Raw genomic sequence first — 25785 nt, 5'->3', positions numbered from 1 at the left:
ACTATCCCATTTTCTTCCTTTTTACTGGCGCTGATATAACCTAAATGTGTTGCATGCCGTAAAACCCTTAAAAACAAAACAAAAAAAAAAAAAACAAAACAAACATGCTGTCTTCTATCCCCTTATATCTGTCTTCCAACTCACTCTGTCTTTGTCTTGGAATGAGATTACTTGGTTTTGTCCTGGCCCTGGCCGGATACTCTAGCTGAGAGGGAAAGTCAAATGTATAGTTTTGGGAGATATTTTATTTTTTCCTTGTAAATCATCTCTCTGTTATGCGTTGTATTATGTTTTCTTTATATTATATACGATTTGTAAAACATTTGAGTGTATTCCTCTTAGTTGGGACATGTGCTTGTGTCTGGATTAGACTTTTAGTGATCCCAAACTAAGTACTTTGATAGTGTGCTCTTGGAATCTTATATCTGTCTGGATTAGACTTTTAGTGATCTCAAACTAAGTACTTTGATAGTGTGCTCTTGGAATCTTGTATCTGTTCCCACAGCCAAAGGTACTTTTAGGGGCACCCGCCATAAGAATAAGGATTATACTCCTGACCTCACCCTCGTCACGAAGGGAGCGAACAGTGAACCGCTGCAGGTGAAGCGGAAAGTCCTCGGCGACTTCCCGCATAGTCAACACAGGCCGGTTCTTGTCATAGCGGGGGTGAGAATTCCGAGGGCGCAGTCTCTCCCACTCTGCAGATGGAACTTTAGGATGGCTAACTGGGAAGAATTCAGCTCCTATATCGAGCAGGTTTGCCCTGTTATTTGGTAACGTCTTCACTTCATCTCTGTCACTTTATCCTTCATCGCTTAAACGTAATCGCAGTCCTAGTATTAGACTATATTGATGCTGTGCGTAGTGCCCACAACATCCACCCGCTGGATCTAACGTACCAACACACAAAACTTGGTGTGTAACCTTAAACTTTATAGACTGATTGATAGAATTTAGTGAGTAGTAATCATAAACTCGGTAGCTTTCGGGTACGAAGCAAAGACCTAACCGCTGAGCCACCCTGACAAAAAATGGAATGGATTCCGCGATTTTTTTGATATATCCTTTTTTTTTTTTTGGAATGACAAACGAAAAAAAAAAAACCCCCCCCCCCCCCCCCCCCCCCCCAAAAAAAAAAAAAAAGAACCTTCATCAGTAGAATGGACAAAGTATTATAAAAGAATCGTACGTAACAAGAAATATAACATCTTTTCCTCTTTTTAAAAAGATTAACTGGGTGGGGATCCTGACCTCCCATAGTGGGCAGGGAGGTACATGCTGTGTCTTCTATCCCCCCATACCCGTTTTCCAATTGTTTCCTGTCATTGTCGTGGAATGAGATTTATCCTGACCCTTGCCGGAGTTCCTTGGCTGGGAGGGAAACAGTCGAATGTCTAGTTATAGTTTTGGGAGATGATATTTTTTTCCTTGTAAATCATCTCTCTGTTATGCATTGTTTTATGTTTAGTTTATTATATGATTGGTAAACATGTGAGTCTATTCCTCTTCGTTGGGACCTGTGCTTGTGTCTGGATGAGACTTTTAGGTGATCTCAAACTAAGTACTTTGACCGTGTGCTCTTGGATTCTACATCTGTTCCCTATTTCAACCAATTCCCCTTTGTCTTACCTTTTCTTTTGTGCTTTAATTGTAATTCTAGAACTTTTTACTATCCCATTTTCTTCCTTTTTACTGGCGCTGATATGACTCATTATGACCTTAATGTGTTGCAAGCGCCGTAAAACCCTTAAAAAACAAACAAACAAAAATTAAAACAATAACATGACGAAAATAAAATATACAAAGGGTAGCCCTATTCGTCCTTAAGGTCGAATAGCATCAACCGCCATTGCCGTACGTAAAGACAAATAGTGTTGCTTGCGCTATTCGTACTTCACACTAAACCTGGGCAATATTCCGTTTCTGTTTTTACTGAGCTAGATTCGATTCCACGTAATTACATGATACATCCGTATCGTCTTAAAGTTTTGACAAACCCCACCTCCTCTGTTAGTGAGTCAAATAATTAGTTGTGTGTGTGTGTGTGTGTGTGTGTGTGTTAATTTCGTGTGGGGTGGGGAGGGGGGAGTTTTTTTGGGTTTTTTTTTCTGGCATATGATTTTTTTCCAGAATGGTGATCGTTTCCTTATTAGGAACTATTTTCGTGTTCTCCTTTTGGCAAGTATCCCATTCAAATGCCTGCTCGAAAGTTAGATATTCTTTTCTTTTTTTTTCTTTTTTTCTTTTCTGGGGGGGGGGGGGGGGGGGGGGAGTGTTTGATTTTTTGTATTTTCTTCTTCTTCTTAGCAAAGAAACGGTTCGTATTTCTCTTGGGTTACAATAAGTAGAGACCAGCATGGAAATCCCAACAATACATGATGAGTTCACCAAATCCCAGTCCCTATTTAATAGGGTAAGATAGTCGTTGGATAAGGCATTGAATTTCTACCCCGAAGATCCAGGTTCAAAACACGCTTCAGCATGTTATTTTTTTCTCCCTTCCTTGAGCAAGAAGCTTAGACCTTGTTACTCACTTTGCAGCCCTGCAATGCGACTGACACCTGGTTTACCTCTTTTCTCAAGATAAGACCCTTGACAAAAAAACCCCCCCAAAAAAACAGGGGTCAAATTTATTGCCTCAAAACAAAAACGAGGGAGGTGACCTCCGAGGGATATATTTATTCTCGCATCTTAATCTAAGAAATGGAGCAATCCCAAATAACACGTAGACGAAAGCGATTCACTCCAAAAAGAAAACCACAAAGGACTGGATTGATATAATATCCGCACCAACAGTAAAAACTATGACCAAAGCATTCAACAATATTCAGCACTCGTCAGCTACACGATTGTTTTGGCACCAAAGGAAAGAAGTAAAGAAGATACTATTTAATTCTTCAAGGGACACCTAACTATAGCTTTTGTTTCGCACTTGGTAATGGATCACAGGTTTGTTTTTATGGTGCTTGCGACACTGTCATTTCAGCATCCGTAAAGAGGAATATGATTATCATATTATGATAGTGGAAAAGTTGGAGATCTGAAGTTATTTGTTTGTTTGTTGCTTTAGGTCTCTTCCAACACAATTGAGGTTATATGAGAGACCGCTGAAACAAAAAAACAAGCAATCTAACACAAATAGTACAAATGTAAATCAAAATCATAACCTAAAGATATCATAAGCTAAATTATAAATAACAAAGAACAAACAGGCAGAAGATTTACAGAAAAAAAATATCCCCTGTCAAAAATACAATCACAAACCAAAGAAGCAGGATAGGCTAGTAAAGAGAAGAAGAAACGACATCACTATCGGATCGTACACCCATGCGAACATCATAGGTATATGATTCAAAGGTGATGCTCCCATCCAACCACCCGCGATCTGAAGTTAAAAGCACCAGAAAAAAGCAAGACAAAGGGAACTGATTCAAATAGGGAACAGAAGATTCCAAGAGCATTCTTTACGAATTGACATTACCTAAAGTTCCATCCACGCACTAGCAAAGGATCCATATAGAGAATGGTCAAACGTTGAAAAGAAGGAACAACAATCAACTTTGTTATTTTACAGCACCTTTATTTTTTTTATGATTTACAACATGAAAGTTACAAACATAAAATATATCAACATGCACACTACTAGAAAAGATGAGGCAATGATAATTCTTAAAGGTTCATTAAAATCTTTTTTGAATGAAACAAAGGAGACCGAAAACAATGGATAGTAAATCAATTATTATCATAAAATAGGTTTCTGTTTTGCGTCTTTATGTGTGTGTTTATGTGTTTTGCAAAATGAGTTAACGGGAGTTCTGATAAAAAGTACAATAATATTAATAATATATAAAAATGCTTGCCTTTTGCTGAAGTTACTTAATATTTTTATATACTCCCGCCTATTATAATTCATTTTTTTTAGTGATGACCATTAGTGCAAGCTTGCCGTTATCCTTTAAAAAAAAAAGACTAAACTCACGCTAGTAATAAAAAATAATGTGTATTAGTGTATTGCTTTTAGCAATGTTAAGTTTGCATGTTTTCAGTTTTATGGCAACACTATTAAGTCGTTTTAGTGCTGATAAAAAAAGGATGATAATAGAGGACCATTGAGGATCTGAAGTTAAAAGCAACAATACAAAGGGGATTGGTTCAAATAAAGAACAGAAGATTCCAAGAACAATCCACCAATGTGCCAATTTTGACATTACCTATAAGTCCTATCCAGTCACAAGCAAAGGATTCCCCCATGAAGGATACACTCAGATGTTTACAAAGATCAAAATACAATATAAAGTAAACTAACAAAAATAATAGTACCTAACAAAGGGATAATTTTCAAGTAAAAAATATCATTCGCTCTCTCTCTCTCTCTCTGAAAAAACAGATATAATACATTTGACTGCTTCCCTCCAACCTAAGGATCCCCACCTGGACTAGGAAAAAAAAACAGAACAAAGACAAAGAGCAACATGCAAAGGGAAAACAGAAATGGGGGGTAGAAGACACAGCAAATGACCTCTCTGCCCATAGAAGACCCCACCCAGAAGTAGCTAATGCTTATAATTTGAACAAATTGAAATTTCCCTATGATTGCTTGACAAACATCACTGATGTATGCACGTTGTACTCCGCCAATTCTATTATGGCATTAGAGTAAAATGGCCTAGACTAAAAGCATTTAAAAAAAACCACATAAAAAACACTATTGCACATACGTTTAATTCTCAATAAAACCACATTAGAAATTTAAATGACATACATCGTTAATATAAATCATAACATACCTGAACACTAAATATATTATAATGCATATAAAATCATATATACAAAGCAGTTAAAAAAGACACATTTCAATCGAATATTATGTACTTGAACAAGAATAATACAGATCAGTTGAAAATACTGATTGACAAATATACTTAAGTAGCATTTTGATGCTTATCCAGCCAGCCAATGAAAATTATGAGACCAAAACATTTTAGCTTACTTATCATTTATTTTCATGATAAAAAAGACCCAAGTCCCCTGACTGAATACTCCAATTTTGTTAATATATTTTTTCAAGCTGGATGCAAACTTTAACCTCAATTTTTTCAAACTGGCATTATGTTAGTTAAGTTCAGTACTCAACCACAAGAGTCTTTGAATGCTTTTTTCATCCTCAGATGATCTATCATAAGGCCTACTTCCACATAGCTTTCTTTTTCTATCAACATTTCACAAAAATACAAGAGCAGTAGGCCAGTTTGGAAAAATAAATTCAGATTCCAGAGTAAGGAAACGCTACAAAAGACATCAACCAGATAAAATGCATATCAGTAACAAAATATTTGTTGAACCCCCCCCCCCCCACACACACACAAATAAGATATACATATTTATTGTAATTAGAAATTAGTATTACGAAGTAGAGATCATTTGAGCTTTGAGGCACAACTCTTTGCTTTGTACTAAAGGGTCCTGAGTTTGACTCCTTGCGCCCTAGCTCACTTTGCAACACTGCACTGTAGCTGATGCCTTGGTTATTCCGGTCTTCCCCTAGAATAGACCCTTAAACTAAAGGCAAATTTCCCCTTGGGTATGAATAACAGGAAGTTTATTTATTTATCTTTATTTATTTGTTTGTGACTCCTGGGGTCTGATTCATGGATCAAGACTATAATAGTCTTGGACACTAACGAAGTCTGAGACTGCATTGTCCAAGACTAGGGAAGTCTGAGCCTATGACAAGTAAGCTATTCATAGAGTCAGACTTTGTCTCTAACTATCAAGTCAGGTCTATGTGTGCGAAGTTTCAGATTACAGAGGTCAATCTATTTTTAACTGGGGATTCCCAGAGATAGTATGACAAAACGTCATAGAAATGTGTTATTTTTCTAGCTGCAGATGCAAAGTAGCATAGAAATCTTTCTATTTCCGCTTCTTGTTTGATTTGAAGTTTTTTTTCCCCACAATCTTTCGGAGCATTTAGCCATGGAACCCAGGGTTGCCAGGTTGGATTATTTTAATTCAAACTGTCTAATTTTGGATTATCTTTGATGTCTTTGGATTGTCATTTCAAGTTTGGATTGTTGGATTATTTTTGGATTACTTTGTCAGTAAAAATCTATCAAAAATTCATTTTTTTTCATGCAATAACAACACATTTTGGATAACACTATAACTCTTATGGGTGACATTTCTCTAATTCTAGAGGTATCAGGGTAAGCTAGACCTTTTTTCTGAAATTTGGATTATTTCTTTTAAAATATGGATTATTTTTCGTAATGGTTTGATAAAATATCTGGCAACCCTATTGGAATCTGCAAAAGGTTAAAAAAACCAAATTTTACAGATGAAGGGACTGCAGTGATGCTAGAAGAAATTTCCACGGAAGTAGCTTTCCTGTTGTCTGCCTTGCAGAACGATAAGACAGTAAAGAAGAAAGAGATTTGGACAAAATAACAAATAATGTGAACGCTATAAGAGGGAATGGGAGAACGCAGGAGCAAATAAAAAAAGAAGTGGAAAGATTTGAAAAGTTCAGTCCTTCAAAAGAAGCAAGAGGCATCACGGACAGGAAGAGGTTTTGATATTTAGTCCCAGACAACGCTATTTATGCCTGCTAGATCGCAGGTGTAAATTTCATCCGCTTAGTCAATCGTTTAGTCTAAGACTTTGTATAGTCGGGATTCATGAATAGCTTGTAATGTGTTTTAGTCCCAGACGACGGAAATAGTCTCGAACTTTTGTCAAAGTCGCAGCCCATGAATCAGACTTACAAAAAGACCATATTTGAATCTGTGTAAAGCTGTCTTACAAATAATGTAATTAAAATGATATTCACGTTTCATATCAAAGGACTTGGGTAAATTTAAAGTAAGAAATTAAAAATTGACTAAAATTTTACTTTGTCAATTTGATCAAACCAAATATCGTTATATCTTCTGACTCAGGAAAACACTTTATGACTTCCTTTTAAGATTGGTTGGTTTCATGATTTTCTTCTGTAGCTGTTATAAATTGTCCACTTCCAAGAGAAATGAAATTCACAGTAAAAGTCATTACTATGAGAGATAATTGTCTTTGAAAGTAAGGACTTTACACAAGAAATCAAATATGTTAGTTGTGAAAACACAAAAAAAACAAAAAAAAACAACAATAATTTTTTAAAAACCCCTCCCCCTAAAAACACACACACACATACAATTGTGACGTTACAAGCTGTCATATTATCAAGAGTCAATTTAAATTCAAATAAAAATACATAAGAATCTAATACTCTTTTCAATAATGTACATAAACATTTACAATGTACAGGAACGTATATAAATGTAAATCGACTGTAAATCGGAAATAAAACCAGAAACTAATTATATACTCATGACTTAATAACATAACTTCATTGTTAACTGGTTTAATTAATTTTCTTTTTAAAACTGAAATAAATATAAAAAACAAAATCCAATCTAAAAAATCCTATATTTTCCTTATGTAAAAAATATACAATCAATGAAAAAAAGTAAAACATAATTCCAAACAGTTTTTGAAAAAGAAAAAAAAAAAGATTTCTAGTAACTTTTTAGACTATCTCTAAAACAACTTTGAATTGTAAATCGATACTGTTCATGAATTAACACAAATTTGGTACAATAACATTTTCTAATATATTACCCATCACAATGGATAATTTTTAAAAAATCAAAAATATAAACAAAACATCCTGAAGGATATTAAGAGTAAAATACAATTTCAAAAATGTTTGAAAATTGCAAATATATGAAATTTACAAGATTCTCTTTACTTTTTCCTCTGGTTTACCCAATAGCCTCAAGTGCAAAAATAATTAACTTGATGGAAACGGAATATGCCTGGTGTTAGGGACTTGTCGATATAGGCTGACCGCGGGCAGATATGGATAAAAAATAATTAAAATCATTTTCAATTGGTTGCCTGTTGTTATTTGTTTAAGGTTGAAAAAAACCCCAAATCAGCCATTGTTTTTTTCCACAGAAACACGAGGCAGAACTTTATAATGCATCAATATCATAAAAAAGCAAGACTCATTACATACAGATCATAGCAGATTGTTGTATAATGTTGATATCAACACGTTGAAGGCAACTCCCAAGAATTAACAGATGACATATGTAGTAGCAATAATCGAGCATGATAACTGTCAATTTTGTCACCATTGTGAAATAAAAATTTGATTATGTCACACATTAGAGAGTACATAAAATTGGAATTACAATTTTTTAATTAATAACTGATACTGAAAATTGGGAGGGTGTCAACGGAATGCATTCATGTACAATTATATGATGGAGAGAGAGAGAGAGAGAGAGAGAGAGAGAGAGAGAGAGAGAGACAGAGAGAGAGAGAGAGAGAGAGGGGGGGGGGGGGGTATTCGTGATATTAGCCATTTTAAAACAGTTCTTCATTTATCTTAACAACTTTTACTCGGTAAAATTTGTAAACATCCCTGACAACTCCCCAAATTCCGTAGCTGGCTGACTAAGCATACCAAAAACATCACTAAACTCTTCTGTCTGTGAAGGTTGGGGTTGTTGTGCTGCCTGCTGATGTTGTTGCTGCTGTTGTTGTGAGTTTGTCTCTTGGGAAGGCCATTGGGACCACATTGACCCTGAAATCATCAATTTAAAATTCACATTAAAAAAAAAGTTTTTAAAAAAAATATGTCTATGTGAGAATGGCATTACCAACAATGTTACATATACTGAGCCATAAGGTCAATTTATCTTAACTGTATGATTTTGTTTGTTTTTAAGGGTTTTACAGCGCTTGCAACACATTAAAGTCATATTAGCGCCAGTAAAAAGGAAGAAAATGGGAAAGTAAAAAGTTCTAGAATTACAATCAAAGCACCCAAGAGAAGGGGAGACAAAAGGGGACTTGGTTCAAATTGGAAACAGATGTAGATTCCAAGAGTACACCATCAAAGTACTTAGTTTGAGATCACCTATAAGTCTCATCCAGACAAAAGCACAGATCCCTACTAAGAGGAATACACTCAACTGTTTACAAATCATATATAATATAATATAAAGAAAACATAATACAGTGCATAACAGAGAGATGATTTACATGGAAAAAAATATCATCTCCCAAAATGAACTATACATTTGACTGTTTCTCTTTCAGCCAGGGTATCCGGCCAGGGCCAGGACAAAACCAAGTAATCTCATTCCAAGACAAGACAGAAAGCAAGTTGGAAAACATATAGGGGGATAGAAGACACAGTAAGTACCTCCTTTCCCACTATGGGAGGTCAGGAGCCCCATCCAGTGTATGATTTTGTCTATTTACTAAGAGATGGCTTCAGTGTCTGAGCCACATTATTTGACGTCAGTTCATTTTTAAGCCAGTGCTTTTCTCTTAACAAACTGTTCTTGTTCAATTGATGTCATGCACTTGAGTAAAATACTCACAACATCTGCCAGCCCAATTGAACATGCCAACACACAAAACAGTGTGTAACCTTTGACGTTTATAGTCTGACTGATATAATTTAGTGAAAATCACTAACAGGCTGTCTAAAAATAATAACACAGAGCTGAGTGAAGTCAACTTTGTTCCCTCTATATGAAAGCACAATTCCAACTGTTTCATCACCTTGTGAATTAGATGCTAATCCCATAGGATTGAAATGACTGTGGGTGGATGATGAGCCACCAAATTCTGAGGCGCCATCCTGAAAAAGAAAAAAAAAAGAAGTCAAAACAAGTGAATAAAATAAATAAACAAATAAATAGATGAATAAATAAATAAATTAATTGAAAAAAAAAATAAAAAAATAAAGCAGACAAGATAATAAACTATTTACTATGAAATGTATTAAAGTTAAATCCTGTTATATTGACTGCTGAACAAACTGTATCAATGAAAAGACTTGGTCACTGTTTAACATTTGTGAGATTGATAACCAACCAGTTATAATGACTAATGTCAGACATACTTACCTAATTTTACGAATACTAATTTGTGGTCATTACTAACATATTACAAAAGACTTTATTTAATGAAGAAAAGATGCTTTCACTAGAAAAAATATGAGTAATAGATGCTGTCAAATTTTATCCCAAAGCAATTTTAACACAATATAAATTATGTATTATAACTCACATGAGTTGAAGATCTTGGTGGTGCACCGAATGAACCTTGCTGGTGGGACCAGGTCCCAGGGGGCGTGTTCTGACTGGATCCAGCCCTCACAGCTCCAATCCCTTGCCCAACGGGTGCCGCAGAGCCAGACTGCATTGGATACTTGATGCTGCTGGCAGCTGTGGGATAACCTGGATAGACTCCCTGTGCCATACTACCTGGTCTTTGTCCCATGTGATAGAGCTCAGCAGATGAATAGTCAGGCTTGGATGATCCTGGAGCTGTCGTGATATAAAACAGAGACAAGGCAATGTAACATATTATTTCAAAGTGATACAAATCAGTCAAGGTTCATATAAAAAGTAACAATAGAATGATGTGCTTTAGATAATTTTAAAAAGAGTTATGACAAGTCTTCAACCCCCCCCCCCCCCCCCCCACACACACACAAAACAACTAAAAATACCCTAAAGATTACAATGCAATATCCTTAAAATTTACTCATAATAAGCGCAATCATTTAATTGCATGTCAATGTAAAATTCCTGACAAACAAAACCAATTGTCACATTTATTTTCTTGACCCCACAAATCACAATGAGGTTGTTTTATAAATTCTTTGTTACCATAGATGAATAACACTTTTGATACAGACTCTTAGATTTCAATACATCAGCTTCGTATATATTATGATGAAAATTGTATTTAAACAGCTCTGAGAATATTCATTTTATTTTTTAAAAACGAATTTTTACATATAACTACAAAAGAATATTTCAAATCCAAAGACATGTGACAATAAAAGAAAAATGTTTACTAATCAATAAATGAATAATAATAATAATAAAAATGATGATGTTAATAATGATGATGATGATGATGATATGGTTCATTTCTTAAATGTTACAAATAAAACTAAACTCACTTAGCCCCATGGGGTCAGGCTGCCTGGTACCTGGTGGATACGGCACAATTGATCCCATGGCGGACCCATCAGCTGGTGTTGGCTCTCCTTGACCTCGTAAAGGACCGTTTTGATTTTGCTGGGAACCTCTGCGAATCACAAAGTATTGTAATTCTTCACATAATTCATGAAGTAAAAAAACAAACAAACACAAAAAAAAAAAAAACAAAAAAAAAATCTACATCAGATATAAATGGAAATATATCTAAAGGAAAACAGAAAATAATAATTAAAAAAAAATTAATTAAAAACAACAAAATACAATAAAAATCTCCCCCCCCCCCCCCCCCCCCCAAAAAAAAAAAAAAGATTTAGGATTTTAAGATCAATAGTAATAGCACTACCAAATTGGATGCCTCCATGAATTTCAACTATAGACAGGAAAAGAATCTCCTATATTCTTATATATAATCATGTCCATAGTAATAATTTACCCCCCCCCCCCCCCCCCACCCCCACACACCTCCTAAACAAAAATAAAGTAAAAGACGAATATAAACAAACAAATCTAAATTCCACTATTTTTTTTAATAAAACACCATTTTCAAATATACTTGTATAACACACAACGACAATTCTAAAGTTATAAAAAGCAATACATACTTGACAAGACTGTTGGTGCAGACAATGTACTCAACTTCATCTGTGTAGGGGTTTTGGAAACTGAAACTGCTGGTTCGGAGCCACACCCATTCTCGATTGGAGGGACGGAATCGGTACATAATGGACATGACTTGACCTTTCAATTTTAACACTGAATCGAATTGAAAAAAAATTTAATGAGACAGATGTGTAACATTGTCCATTGAAGTGCAGAAAAAAATACAGTATCTTTTAATTTTCTGTTTTGTTTTCAATACACTGTGGCAAATGTTGAAACAAAGCAAGAGCAAAACAATAGATACAAACTTTAATGAAAATTGTTTTTTTGTTTTTGTTTTTAAGGGTTTAACGGCGCTTGCAACACATTAAGGTTATATCAGCGCCAGTAAAAAGGAAGAAAATGGGATAGTAAAAAGTTCTAGAATTACAATTAAAGCACCCAAGAGAAAGTAAGACAAAGGGGAACTGAGAACAAATAGGGATCAGATGTAGATTCCAAGAGCATACCACCAATGTACTTAATTTGAGATCACCTAAAAGTCTCATCCAGACACAAGCACAGGTCCCAACTAAGAGGAATACACTCAAATGTTTACCAATCATATAATATAATATGCAAACTAAACATAATACAATGCATAACAGAGAGATGATTTACAAGGAAAAAAATATCATCTCCCAAAACAATAACTATGCATTTGACTGTTTCCCTCCCAGCCAGGACTCCGGAAAGGGCCAGGACAAAACCAAGCAACCTCATTCCAAGACAAAGACAGAAAGCATGTTGGAAAACATATATAAGGAGATAGAAGACACAGTATGTACCTCCCTGCCCGCAATGGGAGGTCAGGATCCCCACCCAGTTAATGAAAATTATCAACTGTTCAAGAACATTGTAGATAATTCATGAATATTTATTCAAATGAAAAAATAAACCTGATTCACCTTACAGACCATTCCTCATTTACTTTTTTTACATACTCAAATTATGTTTGAAATTAGTTTAATAATAAATAAATAAATAAACTTTATTATCCATACGGAAATTAGTTTTACAAACATGAATTACAAGAATAAATAAATGTTATAAAAGTTATATCTATATAATTTTATAAAGTAATATAGATAGAAAGATAGAAGAAAGCATAAAATTCCAATAAGCACAAAAGGTCCTTATTAATTTTGTTGTTGTTTTTTTTTAAAAGTGTTTTATGGCGCTTGCAATACATTTAGGTCATATCAGCGCTGGTAAAAAGGAGGATAATCGGATAGTTCTAGAATTACAATTAAAGTACTCAAGAAAAAGGAAGACAAAGCGGAATCAGTCAAACAGGGAACAAATGTAGATTCCAAGAGCACAATATCAGTGTACTTAGTTTGAGATCACCTAAATGTCTCATCCTGACACAAGCACAGGATTCAACTAAGAGGAACCCAAATGTTCAAAAAAATATATGACTATCAATACATAATGGAGAGATGATTTACAAGGAAAAAATTATCTCCCAAAGCTAACAAGATACGTTTGACTGTTTCCATCTCAGCCAAGGACTCTGGCAAGGACCAGGACATAAGCAAGTAATCCCATTCCAAGACAAAGACAGAAAGCAACTCTTAGAAACCAGAAACAGGGGGAGAGAAGACACAGCAAGTGACCTCCCACCCAGTCCTTATTAATTGAACTATGCCAACTATTTTGACATTAAAACATGAAATTGAATTTAGCTAAGATTTTTTAACTCTGTTGTTTTTAGCTGATACAATTTCAAGAAACCAAGACAATGAAGTCCGGAAAATGAAGCAAATTCTACTTGAAATTTGGCGTTAAATTTACAGAATTAATTCTCACCCTGTTCAAAAGTTTCCTTCATGTGAGCTTGGTCTTCAGGATGATAAAAGTCAAAGGCCATTTTCCCAAGTAACTCCTGGGGTTGGTAACCTAACAGTGGTGTAACCCTAAGAAAAAAAAAAAAAAACAATTTTAAAAAAAGCTATTTTTAAAACATGACATAAATAAATTAAAAATATACATTTGCTCATCTTCATACTGGGCAACCCATAATTCATGATTTCGACATCGTTGGCAAATCAGCAAAATCTTCAAAAATAGTATAGTCAGCAAAGAGGGGAAAAATTGAGATTCCTTATGGGTAATGACAGAGGATGAAAAAAATTAGTGGAGGTTGAAATGTTGATTGGATTGTCCTGGATTCCCATAACTGTACAGTATATCTATTGAACAAAGAGAAGAAAAAAATATGAGAGACAAAAGAAAAATGAGCCTAGTTTATTTTACGAATCTGAAAAATATGACATTTTATTTTACTATACTTTTCATCCAATGCTTCTTCCCCCTCCCCCCGCTCTGTGCTTCACTAATGACTGAACCAAATACCTCTGATCCACAAAAGTAAACTTTCCATCCACACTGTGCCTTGAGATAAATTCAGAGGGAGGGTTGGATCCCATGATGTCACTACAGTTTGGAGTGTTGGTCACCTGTAATCGTCCTATGGCCACAAGACAGCAATGGTTGCCACTGTGTTCATCAGTGTCATTATGGTCTATCTGCACACCTGATATATATAAATGACATCATAATGAAAAAAAAATCATAAAAACTCAAGGCTTAACAATTTTTCTAAATAATGTATAAACATTTTTCGAATGTATTTAATTATTCTAAGATAATATGATTTTACTTATTTTCATATATGGGAAGAATTTCTAACAATACTACAATTCTATGTGACAACAACAAATATTTATTGAATAAATTATTCTATGAAAATAAGTTTTTACTTATTATTTTTATCTACATCAATACTACAAATCTATGACAACAACACATATTTATTGAATAAACATTGACACTGCTATAATTTTCACCACATCAAAAGCCCAAGACTTAAAAATATTTTTTTTTTCTCTATTTTATTTTAGAAAATTCATACTTTTGAATTGTCTGCTACCTGTAGGGGGCCAATTTTTAATGTAACCCGTGATATGCACAACAGCATAATGGTTTCCATCACTAGCTGGTCCAAGAACTGTTCGGTGACGCATCCTAACTGTGTGATTGGCTGTCATGGGATCTGATTGAATATTCCCCATGCGCATCCTGCATATAAAACCTCTTCTTGATCCCATACATAATCTTACTGATGCTGTAGAAATAATGAAAGCAAAAAAAAATAATTTTATGGACAAAATCATAAATTAAAAAAAAAAAAGAAGCAAAATAATATGATTAAATAAAATTGAAATTGAACATGCAGTGCAACCTCTGGATAGCGACATTTCCCTCTGGTCCTGATTTTTTTTGCTCTGTGTTATTAGTAATAAAACCCCAACATAGTGACATACATTTAAGTAAAACCCCTATTTAGTGACATCATTATAAAAATAATTGGCAATTGATACCGATGCTTGATACTCGACCATCATCATCTTATACTCTTAACCAATAAGAAAAACGTTTTTTTCACTTTCCTCCCAATGAGATCATTTGTTACCGACTAATAAGAACATGTTTACTTCACGGCGTGGAATCAGCGCTAGTTCATATGGAACCACAGCAAAAGAAGTTTATCAGTGGATGGGACTCTCAGGGGTCCATTAACCTTCTCTGTTAGCTACCTGTCTGGGGTCAGTGGGTGTTAACTGATATCAGGCAATGCCATGCCCAGTAGGGACAATTATGAATATTTATGCTCTTATATGTTGAAATAGCGGGGAAAACAATAGCAGCCTTTCACTTTATTATTATCATTTGAAAAATCAAGTTGTTTTTCTAAACCTCAGTCCAAATTTGATGTTATTGTGGTTAATACCTAGGTTTTTCGTTTTTAATATTACACAATGTGAATCTACTAATTCTAAGTGCTTGTAAATTTTGGTGCACTTAAATAAAAATGTCGGACTTCAAAACTCATCAGCAGCATATTCATATTGGCACTTGGTTTTCTTGATTTATTCTTAGTTTTGTAAAATGGCGTTCAAACACTGTTTACAATCAAAACCTTTGTAAACAGGAGAAATACATATTCTAATGTTGGGACATGTCTTCTCTAAGGCACAGGTCTGCATATCACATCATTATGTATTCACAGGCCTCACCACACACCATTATTCCCCGGAATAACGACATAATTTTCCAATCCGGGCAATGTCGTTATCCAGAGGTTGCACTGTAACTAATTAAGTAATTAATAAAAAAATAAAATGAAGGGGAAAAGTAAAGACGCTTACATTGATGTCCCTCCTTTTTGACTGTGCCGGCTGTGGGAAAAAAAACAACCCAGGAATTAACCATTTAATTCAATATTAAAAAGGAGAAAAACAACAACAAAAACAACAACCCAAAAGTAGCCCTTATGAGCTGAGTTCATCCTGCCTTCTGTAATTTTAAACAGACAGTAACAACAAATAATCTTTACAGTACAAAGCTCCACCGCATATTTTGCAACACAGATTCAACTATCAAATCAATGGTTTCTAGACAAGAAATGAAATGAACACCCCCCCCCCCAACTTGACAGCATGTGGGACAAGTGCTCTACATTTGTGATTTACTAACTGATACTACAATTGCCTTGAAATTCTTGATAAAAGTTTATTAAAAGTCTAAGACTTTTTTTTACTGCACTACGTAACACGCTGAGGGTAGCTGATCAGAAGTTTTTTATTTAACAGACCAGAATATTAGAAAGTTTAAGAATGGTTAACTGTAATTAGTTCCCTTAAATGTCAAGAGAACACAAAAAGGCAACTCACTTTTTAAGTCTAAAATCCTTCCTGTATTTTGAGATTCTGTTGTTGAGAGCTGTTCTCTAACTTTTTCTATGTCGTCAGGGTGGGCCAGATCATAAATAGTTGTTCCAAACAAGTCAGCCTTTAGCATAAAAAAAAAAAAAGAATGAAAATGACGATTAGCTTTTTCTCCAAAAGCCTTCATTAGAATCACAAATCAAAGTAAATACTGAACTACAAGAAACTGTGGACTGTAAAAAGTATTGAACAATCCTGAATATAAGAGCTTCAAAAAAAAAATTTTAAAAATAGAATGAAAGACTTAACAATGAATGTTTCTAAATCAAAATCCTTCTGCTAACAAAAAACAATTAAACTAGTAATGTAGAAAAACGTTGGCTGGAGGGTTTTGAGCCCGAAATGTATTTCATTCGTTTTTAAAGCTGTTATGAACAAGATTCACAATATAACCCAGAGATGCCCTATCCTAAAAATTTAAAAACCCTGAAAAAAAATATCTCGTAGAGACCATTCTATTGTTATATGAAAATATTTCAAGCAAAGTTTCTCTCCATTAAATGACATCATGCTTAAATCATAGAAAAGGATGCATATCCACATAGCTTCCCATTAACTGGGTGGGGTAGGGGGGGGGGGTGGGAGGGGGAGATAAAAGCTAATTCGCACGTGAAGGCAATATTTGGACAATATCAAGTTAATTGATATCTTACTGACAAAACAAAGCTTACTCTTAGAAATAATTATAATTATACATTTTATGGCGGCCGTTCCTTTACGACACTGGGCCCCTTGTGTGAAATGACCCGCCCAGAAGGGATAGGAGAAGCCACATCTATTGATAGTTTTAATCATTGTTAAAGCACTACCTTTTTACCGTTACAACTTCATGATATTGATACGATATTACATACACTGCTGCTATTGTTATCACCTCTAATAAAATCAACTCACCAATAAATACAGACTGAAGACTTGAAAATGCCGATTTTCCTGCTGCCAGAAAAAGGGCATCCCTGATAAGTTTTAAAAGTAATTCCCTTGTTTGAACATTTTCAGAAATTGACATGAATAATGGCTATTCTAAAAATCAAATCTAAATTTTGGGAATGATTGTCTCTTTTCTAGGGTTAACAGCAATCAACATCTATAATTACCTGACTTTGGTTCAAAACAGGAGTGATAGAATCAGATACATATACCATTCTTCCAGTGTCACACTGTACCACAAAGAGAAATCCATCAGCAGCCTGACAGAAAAACAAACAAAATTAGTTGACGACATCATTTAATCAATAAAGTTTGAAAATGCCTCTATAAAAAGAAAAATACTTTCTGTTGATTTCAAGAATATTTTGACCAATTCATTTATACCATTGACACCAAATTGCTTCAACAGTGATGATAATGGCAATTTGTCAAAAAGGAGGAAAATGTATCAGCCCATTGGGCAAACCCAAGCCGAAATGCAAAAATTGCATATACAATATGATAGTTACGTAATATTATATAACATACTTCTTTTGTAAATATCCAATGAAGTGTCCTTTCCTGAAAATAATTTTAAAGGCTCACAATATTAATTAAACTGCTATCTACATCAAGAGGTGATACATTTTTGGGCCACAGGCTATGTTACTTGTTACTGCAACTTAGTGGTTATGCAGTTTATACATTAAACTCATGAATATTTAATAACTTGCAAAACATTCTCTAAACAAAGGAAAAATAGTAAATTAAAAATTAATTTGAACAATTGCTTTCCGAGTTGATCATCACCTTTGGTTATTGTAATATTTTATCATTCTATGATAAGATTCTAAAGACATAAAATGAAGATAGAAGAGTGGTTGAGAGAGAAATATGGGTAAGGGAGAGAGGCGGAGAAAGACAAGAAAGAGAGAGGGAGAGAGAGAGAGAGAGGGGGGGGGGAGGGAGAGAGAGAGATAGATAGAGACACACACACACACAGAGAGAGAGAGAGAGAGAGAGAGAGAGAGAGAGAGAGAGAGAGAGAGAGAGAGAGAGAGAGAGAGGTGAATTGATTTTCTATTATTTTTCTATCCAATCTCTACCCAACATCTATTAATATTAATAATTAATCCAAGGACACCACTGGCCTTGTGTCACTTTTGACACTTGGTGCCGCCCTGTCTAGGTTGACGTCATAAAAATGCGAGTGCCACGAAAAGTTATGCAACTGAGCACAGGTGTCAAACTTTGACACAAGACATGATGGTGATTTTTTTATCCATCTACCGTGTAGCGTGAGTGCTTTTCATAGAAAAATGTTTGACACTGACACTGCAAAAACAGCGGAACATTTCAAAGAAAATCACAAAATCCCGGTATTCCGCGGAAGATTATCATCACTGCTTCAAACTTTGACCTCTTGACCTATCTGACTAACCAATCCAAATTCACTTCCTACCCAATTCTCTTCTCATTTCTGATCAAATAATTCAAGAAGAAAAATGTCATCCTACAAACCTCTAAAATAAGATGTTTCAGTTCTTGATCTGTTAGAAATGAAGGTCGATATGACCCATCGTTTGAAGTATTCCCTGTGCCTGTATGAAAGAAAAGATGAAATAATACAACAACAAATACAATGAAAATCAACAACAAAATAATATATAAACAAATAAATAAATATAAATTGCAAGTGGTAAATTATCTATCAATCATATAAATCAAATCCAAATACTACTATATTGATTTGGATTAATGCTTGGTAGAAAGAATACCCCAATCCCCCCCTCCCAAGAAAAAAACTGCCAGTCTTCATGTGAATAACCTTTTCATTAAAAATAATTCACAAGTCTATACATAATACATGTATCTGTATGCTGCAAATTAAGGAGAATTGTATCAATGAATCTCAGAGATGTAAAAAACACTTTCAAATAAATCAAAACAAACACGGTGAGCCTCTGGTACATTGTGCGGCTATGTGACCTAGTGGTCATCTTCGGGCCAGACGGTCCAGGGTTCGAGTCCCGCTCTGAGCAGTGCATAGTTGAGTCTTGAGAGCTCTTTATTCACATTCTCCCACCATATTAAGATGTAAAATGAAAAGCTGGCCTTTAACGGTATTGGCTCTGTCAATTAAAAATTTTAATATCATCAAACAAGCATGTCTCGTCTTACATGTTAAGTGGTGTGTTGACTAGGGAACCTTATAAAGCGCTTTGAGCACGTTTAGTGGATATTGTGCTTTATAAATGCTCACGTTTTTTGTCTGGTTTTTTTTTGGGGGTGGGGAGGAGGATTATAATGGAATTGACGAAAATCTTATTAAATCCCAAATCTCATTGAATTTACGCTGTAAATAGCTACAGCTAGGTCAATTAGGGGGAAAAAAAAGGGCTATTTCTTTTTTTTTTTTTTTTTTGTTGAATCTGAGGCCTTACTTTGTGAAAAAAAACAAAACCTAAGAAAATAGTTAATAAACACTTCATAACAGCATGCTGTCAATGATATATATATAATTCCTATACATTCATTATTTCAGCTTATGGAAGGATGCACCATGGGTCAAAGTTGGCAACGGTCACTTCGCCTGAAAATGTTGATAGTCGTCAAGTGGTGGTTGGTGATACAGTAAATGATGATATTATTATGGTAAACGTGGCAAATGCGGAGGGACCTATCAATTCCCTCACCAGCAAAAGTATCAATTAACCGACAAGACAGTCCAAGAAATTCTCATTCACCGACATTTCCGTTATACGCCAGTAAACTTTGACCCATAGGATGCACAGACTATCCAATATCATTAGAGTAACTGGCAGGTTTATTATATAACCTTTGTAATGTCCCACAATACATTTGTGGATGAGTTTTAAAATTTGAAAAAATTCAATTTTACACAGAAACTGCTACTTTTAGTACCTCGCAATGTTTTCATGTGTGAGACTGCCATTCTTAGGATAGTGAGTTTGTCAGGTTTGCGTGCAAGTGTGCTGCAGGTAGGAACCATATCGCATAACTCGTTAATATAAGCTGTCATTTTATTCCTTCTGCGTCTTTCAATTTCACAGTGACTCTCCCTGAAAACAATAATAAAAGTGTGTAAGGAGGTAAGCAAAATTATCGTATATTATAATCATGTAAGTCTTTAAAATTTTAACACACTTAAAATGAAATTCCTAAAGACAATATCATATATACTATACATCAATGCAAAGCAAATTAAAACCATAAAAATATGGCATAAAAGTTCAAAGAATTTAACTTGAGATTTGAGGCCAAATTTTTCAAAAATACAATGTACCACTGAAATCTCAAAAAGGTAAAACTCAAATTTGTATGAATCTTCAACAACTATGTATTTTTCTTTTCAAAGGATTTACACCACTTGTGAATTTTCACAATACACTTGTGAAAAATACACCCTTCTTTTTGAAGAAGACAAAATGAGCAATCATTTAAGGTAAGGTATTTAATCCTGCAGAAATGATACACAATTACACACCTAAGTTTTTAAAAAATCAAATAATGATACAGTGGTCTTTGTTAAACAAGCCTGATCTGGCTATAAATATAAGCACAGACACATTTTTAAAATTCTATAACTCGAATGATTCTGAAAAACAACTCTTCTTTTAAATTCCTATGGAACATAATCACACCCACACACCCACACACAACAGTCTCACAAATTTCATATATGTACAGCACAGTATCTTTCTTGATGAAAACTGTCGAGCCTTTAGAGTTCTACAATAATTTACCGGGCAAATCTTTCTTTGTCAGCACTTTCTGCACCAGTCCCATATGAACCACCCTGACTGTCATCATCCTCAGATCTATTGAAGAAAATAATACAATATATATAATTAAAACCTCAAAACTGAAATAACACTCCTGTTAAAAAAATATAAGAGTGGGAGGAGGAAAGTAAAACTATGGGTTTAATATTATTGATGTGTAATATAAAAACCAAACAAAAACAAAAAAACAAAAACAAAACAAAATGTGAACTTATATTTATATAAAGAGCAATGTCCACTGTGCTTAAAGTGCTTTTTAAGGGATACCAAGCCAACAACATATAGGACGAGACATGACACCCGTAAAATGCAATTACTATTTTATTTATGACAAAGACAATACTCATTTTACACCTGACCATGGTAAAAGAATATAGTCTTTTCAAAGGACTAAATTTTGTGACCCTGACATCAGGGGTCAAATCAGGAGGTAAAGTGTTAAACCACAAGACAACAAAGCAACATAATCATTAGACATTATGTCTAATACAATCAATTAGAGACAAAACATAACCAGAAAACAATATTTCTTCTTCAAATAAACCAACTGACTCAGACTGAGTAGCTTATTTCTTTCAAATGTATATCCAAAGGAGAAAAAAAAAAAAGATACTTTCCTGATAGTCTATAGTGAGTTAAAGGTTTCAATATTGTTCAGAAACTGATAGGTAAATTGTTAAACTTAAGAATTTAAAAGAAGCCATCTCTGAGAACACAACAGACTAGCAAAACCCTCTTAAATAATGTTGATATCAGATGCATCTGAAAAAGCTGTCCTAATATGAGGCAATCAAATAGTCATATTTTTTATACCCTTTTAACTTTGAAGAAAACCAGATTATGCCACAGCATAATAGCAAAAAGAAATAAAAAATTCATGAAGCATCCCTATATTCCTTCTATAAAAAAACAACTTAGGAATTCAAGAAATATTCATCACCCGCACACATCCAGTTTTATAAAAAAAAAACAAACAACAACAACAAAAAAAATATTTAAAAAACTGACCATACTGATAATTCTATTATTATAAAATATTTCACTGTTGGTTAAATGTTCATCCATTGGTGTAAATATAGTTAAACCTTGATGAGAAATAACATGGGTGAGAATCATCCTTGAATTCTAGTGTTTGAAATGTTGAACTCGTTTGTAATACACATTCCTAGTATACTAAACAAAAAACCCCCCACAAAACACAAACAAAAAAATATATTTAAGAAAAGGAATGTTAATGTTTAGCTTCACTGAAGCCTGGATCAAATTGCTGTTACTACTCCCTTGGAGTGGAGAAAATAGTTAGGTCCACAGTGTATACCTAGAACAGACCTGCCTATTTGGGAATTTAAATTTAAAAATTCATAATTTTTAGGAGATAAAAATTGTAGCCGCTATAGTTAACTTTAAAAGTCAACAATTTACCCTCACAAGAATCAATTAACACTTCAAAATAAATCCTTAAAATTTTATGTAGTCTAGCTTCAATGTTCACTTTCAATACATTTTATTGACTTAGAGATGCTTCAATAAGTTCTGAAATTAGAGTTGAGAGACAAAATGTTCGTAATAGTAGGCGGGTCTGAACTAGATTAATAATAATAATGATAGAAACTGTGATTAAAGAAATTCAGTCTCTCCAGTAAATGGATAAATATTCTACAATGAAAACAAGAAAACGAGAATGAAAGAAACTTACTCTTGATCAGTTTTTCTTTTTCTCTGTTTGCCATCTGAAATGAATATTTAAAAATTAGATCACTATGCATGTGGCAACCAATACAACAATCATTCATTTCATGTGTGTAATGTGTAAGTCAAAGTCTAGAGCAATACCCAGTGGTGGAGTAGGGTGTCTAATGTATAATTAAAGCCATATCCCCTTAACCTTCATAGATTACCAATGTGGCCATTATGGCTATGATCTCGACAACAAACTCAACCAATTGTGGGACACAATTCCTCCCCCTCCCCTCCCAAAATCCATGCAGTATGGTTTGAGTACTGCAATTCCCATAATATCATTGTAATATGAAAATGCGCCAGAAGTTAGAGGTTATCAAAATTTAATGGTATTAACATTTAGGGAGTGTCTACGTACACAGTAACCAGGCACCCAGCCTCAGTGTACACCGTAAACCGGTAACTGGTTTGCTGCTGCAATACAAGCAAAGTATGGGCTTCTCTCTCTCTCTCTCTCTCTCTCTCTCTCTCTCTCGCCCTGTGTGTGTGTGTGTGTGTGTGTGTGTGTGTGTGTGTGTGTTATTTAAAAAAAATCAAACAATACACTTTAACCCATTAAAGGTAAGCTTCAATTTTAATTTAACCTAACACCAGATCTTAGTCTTAATGTTATCATTAAAAGACAAGCTGTGCGATAAAAGGTTATTTGGTGGAAACGATTTATTCTACATTAACAATAGGGAAACTACTATCTGGATGAAAAAAAATAATCAGTGTCACTGTTAAGAGGTTAAAATTGCACACACAATGTATCGTAAAGCACCTCCGTATCACCCATTTGATCTACGTCATCAGACGACCCATTGTTTCTTTCCTTTGACCCCATGCCCCCCCCCCCCCCCCCTCTCTCTCTTGTCAGTGTCATCCTCTCCCCTTCGCATCTCAGGGTAAAACGAAAACTTTCTACTCTGTTTGAAAATACATGTAGTTCATGTAGGATTTGTCTCTCACTAGGCCTAGGCTAATGACAAGACATCAGGTAGTGGGTGTCTAATACCAAATTATAGATTCTATGTTTGGCCATTTAATCAATTTAATCAGGCATTTGGCCGTCTGCTTACAACACAAACACACTCACACACAGGGGGGAGGGGGGGGGGGGGAAGAAAGAGGCAAGATCAAGGTCATAAGTTACTGTGCACCAAGCTCACACCCCCTCGCCCCTCCCTCCAAAAGAGCGGTACTAGGTTACTGTGTATGTTACTGTGTATGTAGTCCTGAGGCTAGGAGTCTGGTTACCATGTACGTAGACACTCTGTAAAAGTTAATATTAATAGTAAAAGTTGAAATTATTATTTTTTGTTTCGATTTATCTCAATGTTCAAAAAGTGGCATTCCATTAGCAGTTTAAAAAAAAAGAATCAAAATGTAGGAGAGTATTTAGTATTTACACTCCACCACCCAATCCCATGGCAAATCCAAATCCAAAAATTAAAAACTGTGGCTGTGGTGACTAGTGACTATGATAGTAGAATAGACTTCGACTATTATTATCATTTAGTCAGTACGCTTGGCCACAAGAAGCAGGTAATTTTAAAACGGAGTGTTTTTTGATACCCGAAACTCAGGTGTATCTTGTCGCCAGATTATTTAACACCTAAGTTGAAAATTCAACTTCCGTCGTGTGGATAGTAATCAGTAGCGCTAAGTGGTTGTTGTCTGACTGAAACCTAATGAAAAGGTGAAAATAAAAAGGCTTTGGAATGAAACAATAGTAACACTGGACGATGCAAACCCATTGTCAGCAATACAGAACAAAGAAATCGTCAAAACAAATAATCAGAGTAATCGTATCAGTATCAACAATCATGTTTTCTCCCGCTGGGTGAGTTTGAGTTTGAGTTTGAATGAAACAAAACTGAGTTTAGTCCAAAATCAAATCAGGCTTTTCTAGTCTTAATTCTTCTAATAATACGTCTTAATTACTTTTTCTTCAATTAACACCCTGTAGAAATAATATTTTGTTCTGCTGAGCCGAGACTGGGGCTTAGGAATGAGGACCGAGACTGAGAGGGAGTGAGTGTGAGAGTTGAGGCCGTCAGATGATGACTTAACTAACCTGAACCAGATGTGCCAGGAGATAAAGTGACTGCCGCCATTTGGCAGTGATATTCTTCTTTCAGTAGCTTCTCCTTTGACTGGATGACTGTTTAAGTTATGGATAATATTTTAAGAAATGAAATAACATGGACAACTATGATGATTTGCCCCGAGATTGTGAGAAGTTGCTTTCTTTACAATGTTTTCTTTCAGGTACCGGAAGTAATTTTTTTTTGTGTGGCTAAATTTAGAATGTTTTTTCTCACGACTTGAAAGTATTCCATACACCCAAGATTATTGTTACGCTAATTATACCTGCTTGTCAACAAAAACAAAGATGATGATGATGATGATGATGATGATGATGATGATGATGATGATGATGATGATGATGATGATGATTGTCACGAGAGAAATCCGACATGGTATTGCCTTATCTTACGATGACAGCACCCATGTGTTTACTGGGTTGACAACGAAATTACTTGATGATGGTGGTGGTGATAATAACTATGATAAAATACTACTACTACAACTACAACTACAACAACAACAACAACAACAACTACTACTACTACTACTACTACTACTACTACTACTACTACTACTACTACTACTACTACTACTACTAATAATAATAATAATAATAATAATAATAATAATAATAATAAGAAGAAGAAGAAGAAGAAGAATAGTAATAATAATAATAATAATAATAATAAGAAGAAGAAGAAGAAGATAGTAATAATAATAATAATAATAATAATAATAATAATAATAATAATA

The 25785-nt window shown here is 34.5% G+C and overlaps 1 protein-coding gene across 2 annotated transcripts; it reads right to left on the bottom strand.

Moving 5' to 3' along the window:
- Window positions 1-3559: 3559 nt before the first annotated feature.
- LOC144965288 (aryl hydrocarbon receptor nuclear translocator homolog) lies at window positions 3560-25239 on the bottom strand. 2 transcript variants are annotated; one of them, XM_078900481.1, is made up of 16 exons: window positions 25019-25239; window positions 22916-22949; window positions 21181-21255; window positions 20339-20496; window positions 18935-19014; window positions 17602-17694; window positions 16451-16568; window positions 15926-15955; window positions 14647-14841; window positions 14070-14250; window positions 13524-13630; window positions 11675-11825; window positions 11033-11160; window positions 10129-10388; window positions 9619-9697; window positions 3560-8629 (listed from the first exon to the last, which is right to left on the bottom strand). In XM_078900481.1, the coding sequence occupies exons 1-16, from the start codon at window positions 25056-25058 to the stop codon at window positions 8442-8444; spliced, it is 1917 nt and encodes a 638-aa protein (XP_078756607.1). In that variant the 5' UTR covers window positions 25059-25239; the 3' UTR covers window positions 3560-8441. The 2 variants fall into 2 exon arrangements, with proteins under 2 accessions (XP_078756607.1, XP_078756606.1); XM_078900480.1 differs by having other exon boundaries at window positions 14629-14841; window positions 25019-25238.
- Window positions 25240-25785: the final 546 nt, after the last annotated feature.

The sequence above is a fragment of the Berghia stephanieae genome, chromosome 2, assembly GCF_034508935.2.
Source record: "Berghia stephanieae isolate SIO BIC M18660-M18661 chromosome 2, UCSD_Bste_1.3, whole genome shotgun sequence".
NCBI classification, from domain to species: domain Eukaryota; kingdom Metazoa; phylum Mollusca; class Gastropoda; order Nudibranchia; family Aeolidiidae; genus Berghia; species Berghia stephanieae.
The sequence above is the reverse complement of the archived record's forward strand: the minus strand, read 5'-3'. Positions and strand labels throughout refer to the sequence as shown.

Coding starts and splice junctions, on each gene's coding strand:
- LOC144965288 (XM_078900480.1), bottom strand. CDS start 25,058: ATGGCGGCAGTCACTTTATCTCCTGGCACATCTGGTTCAG. Junction 22,950..25,018: donor TCCTGGCACATCTGGTTCAG/GTTAGTTAAGTC, acceptor TATTCATTTCAG/ATGGCAAACAGAGAAAAAGA. Junction 13,631..14,069: donor TTTACTTTTGTGGATCAGAG/GTATTTGGTTCA, acceptor TTTTTTTCTTAG/GGTTACACCACTGTTAGGTT.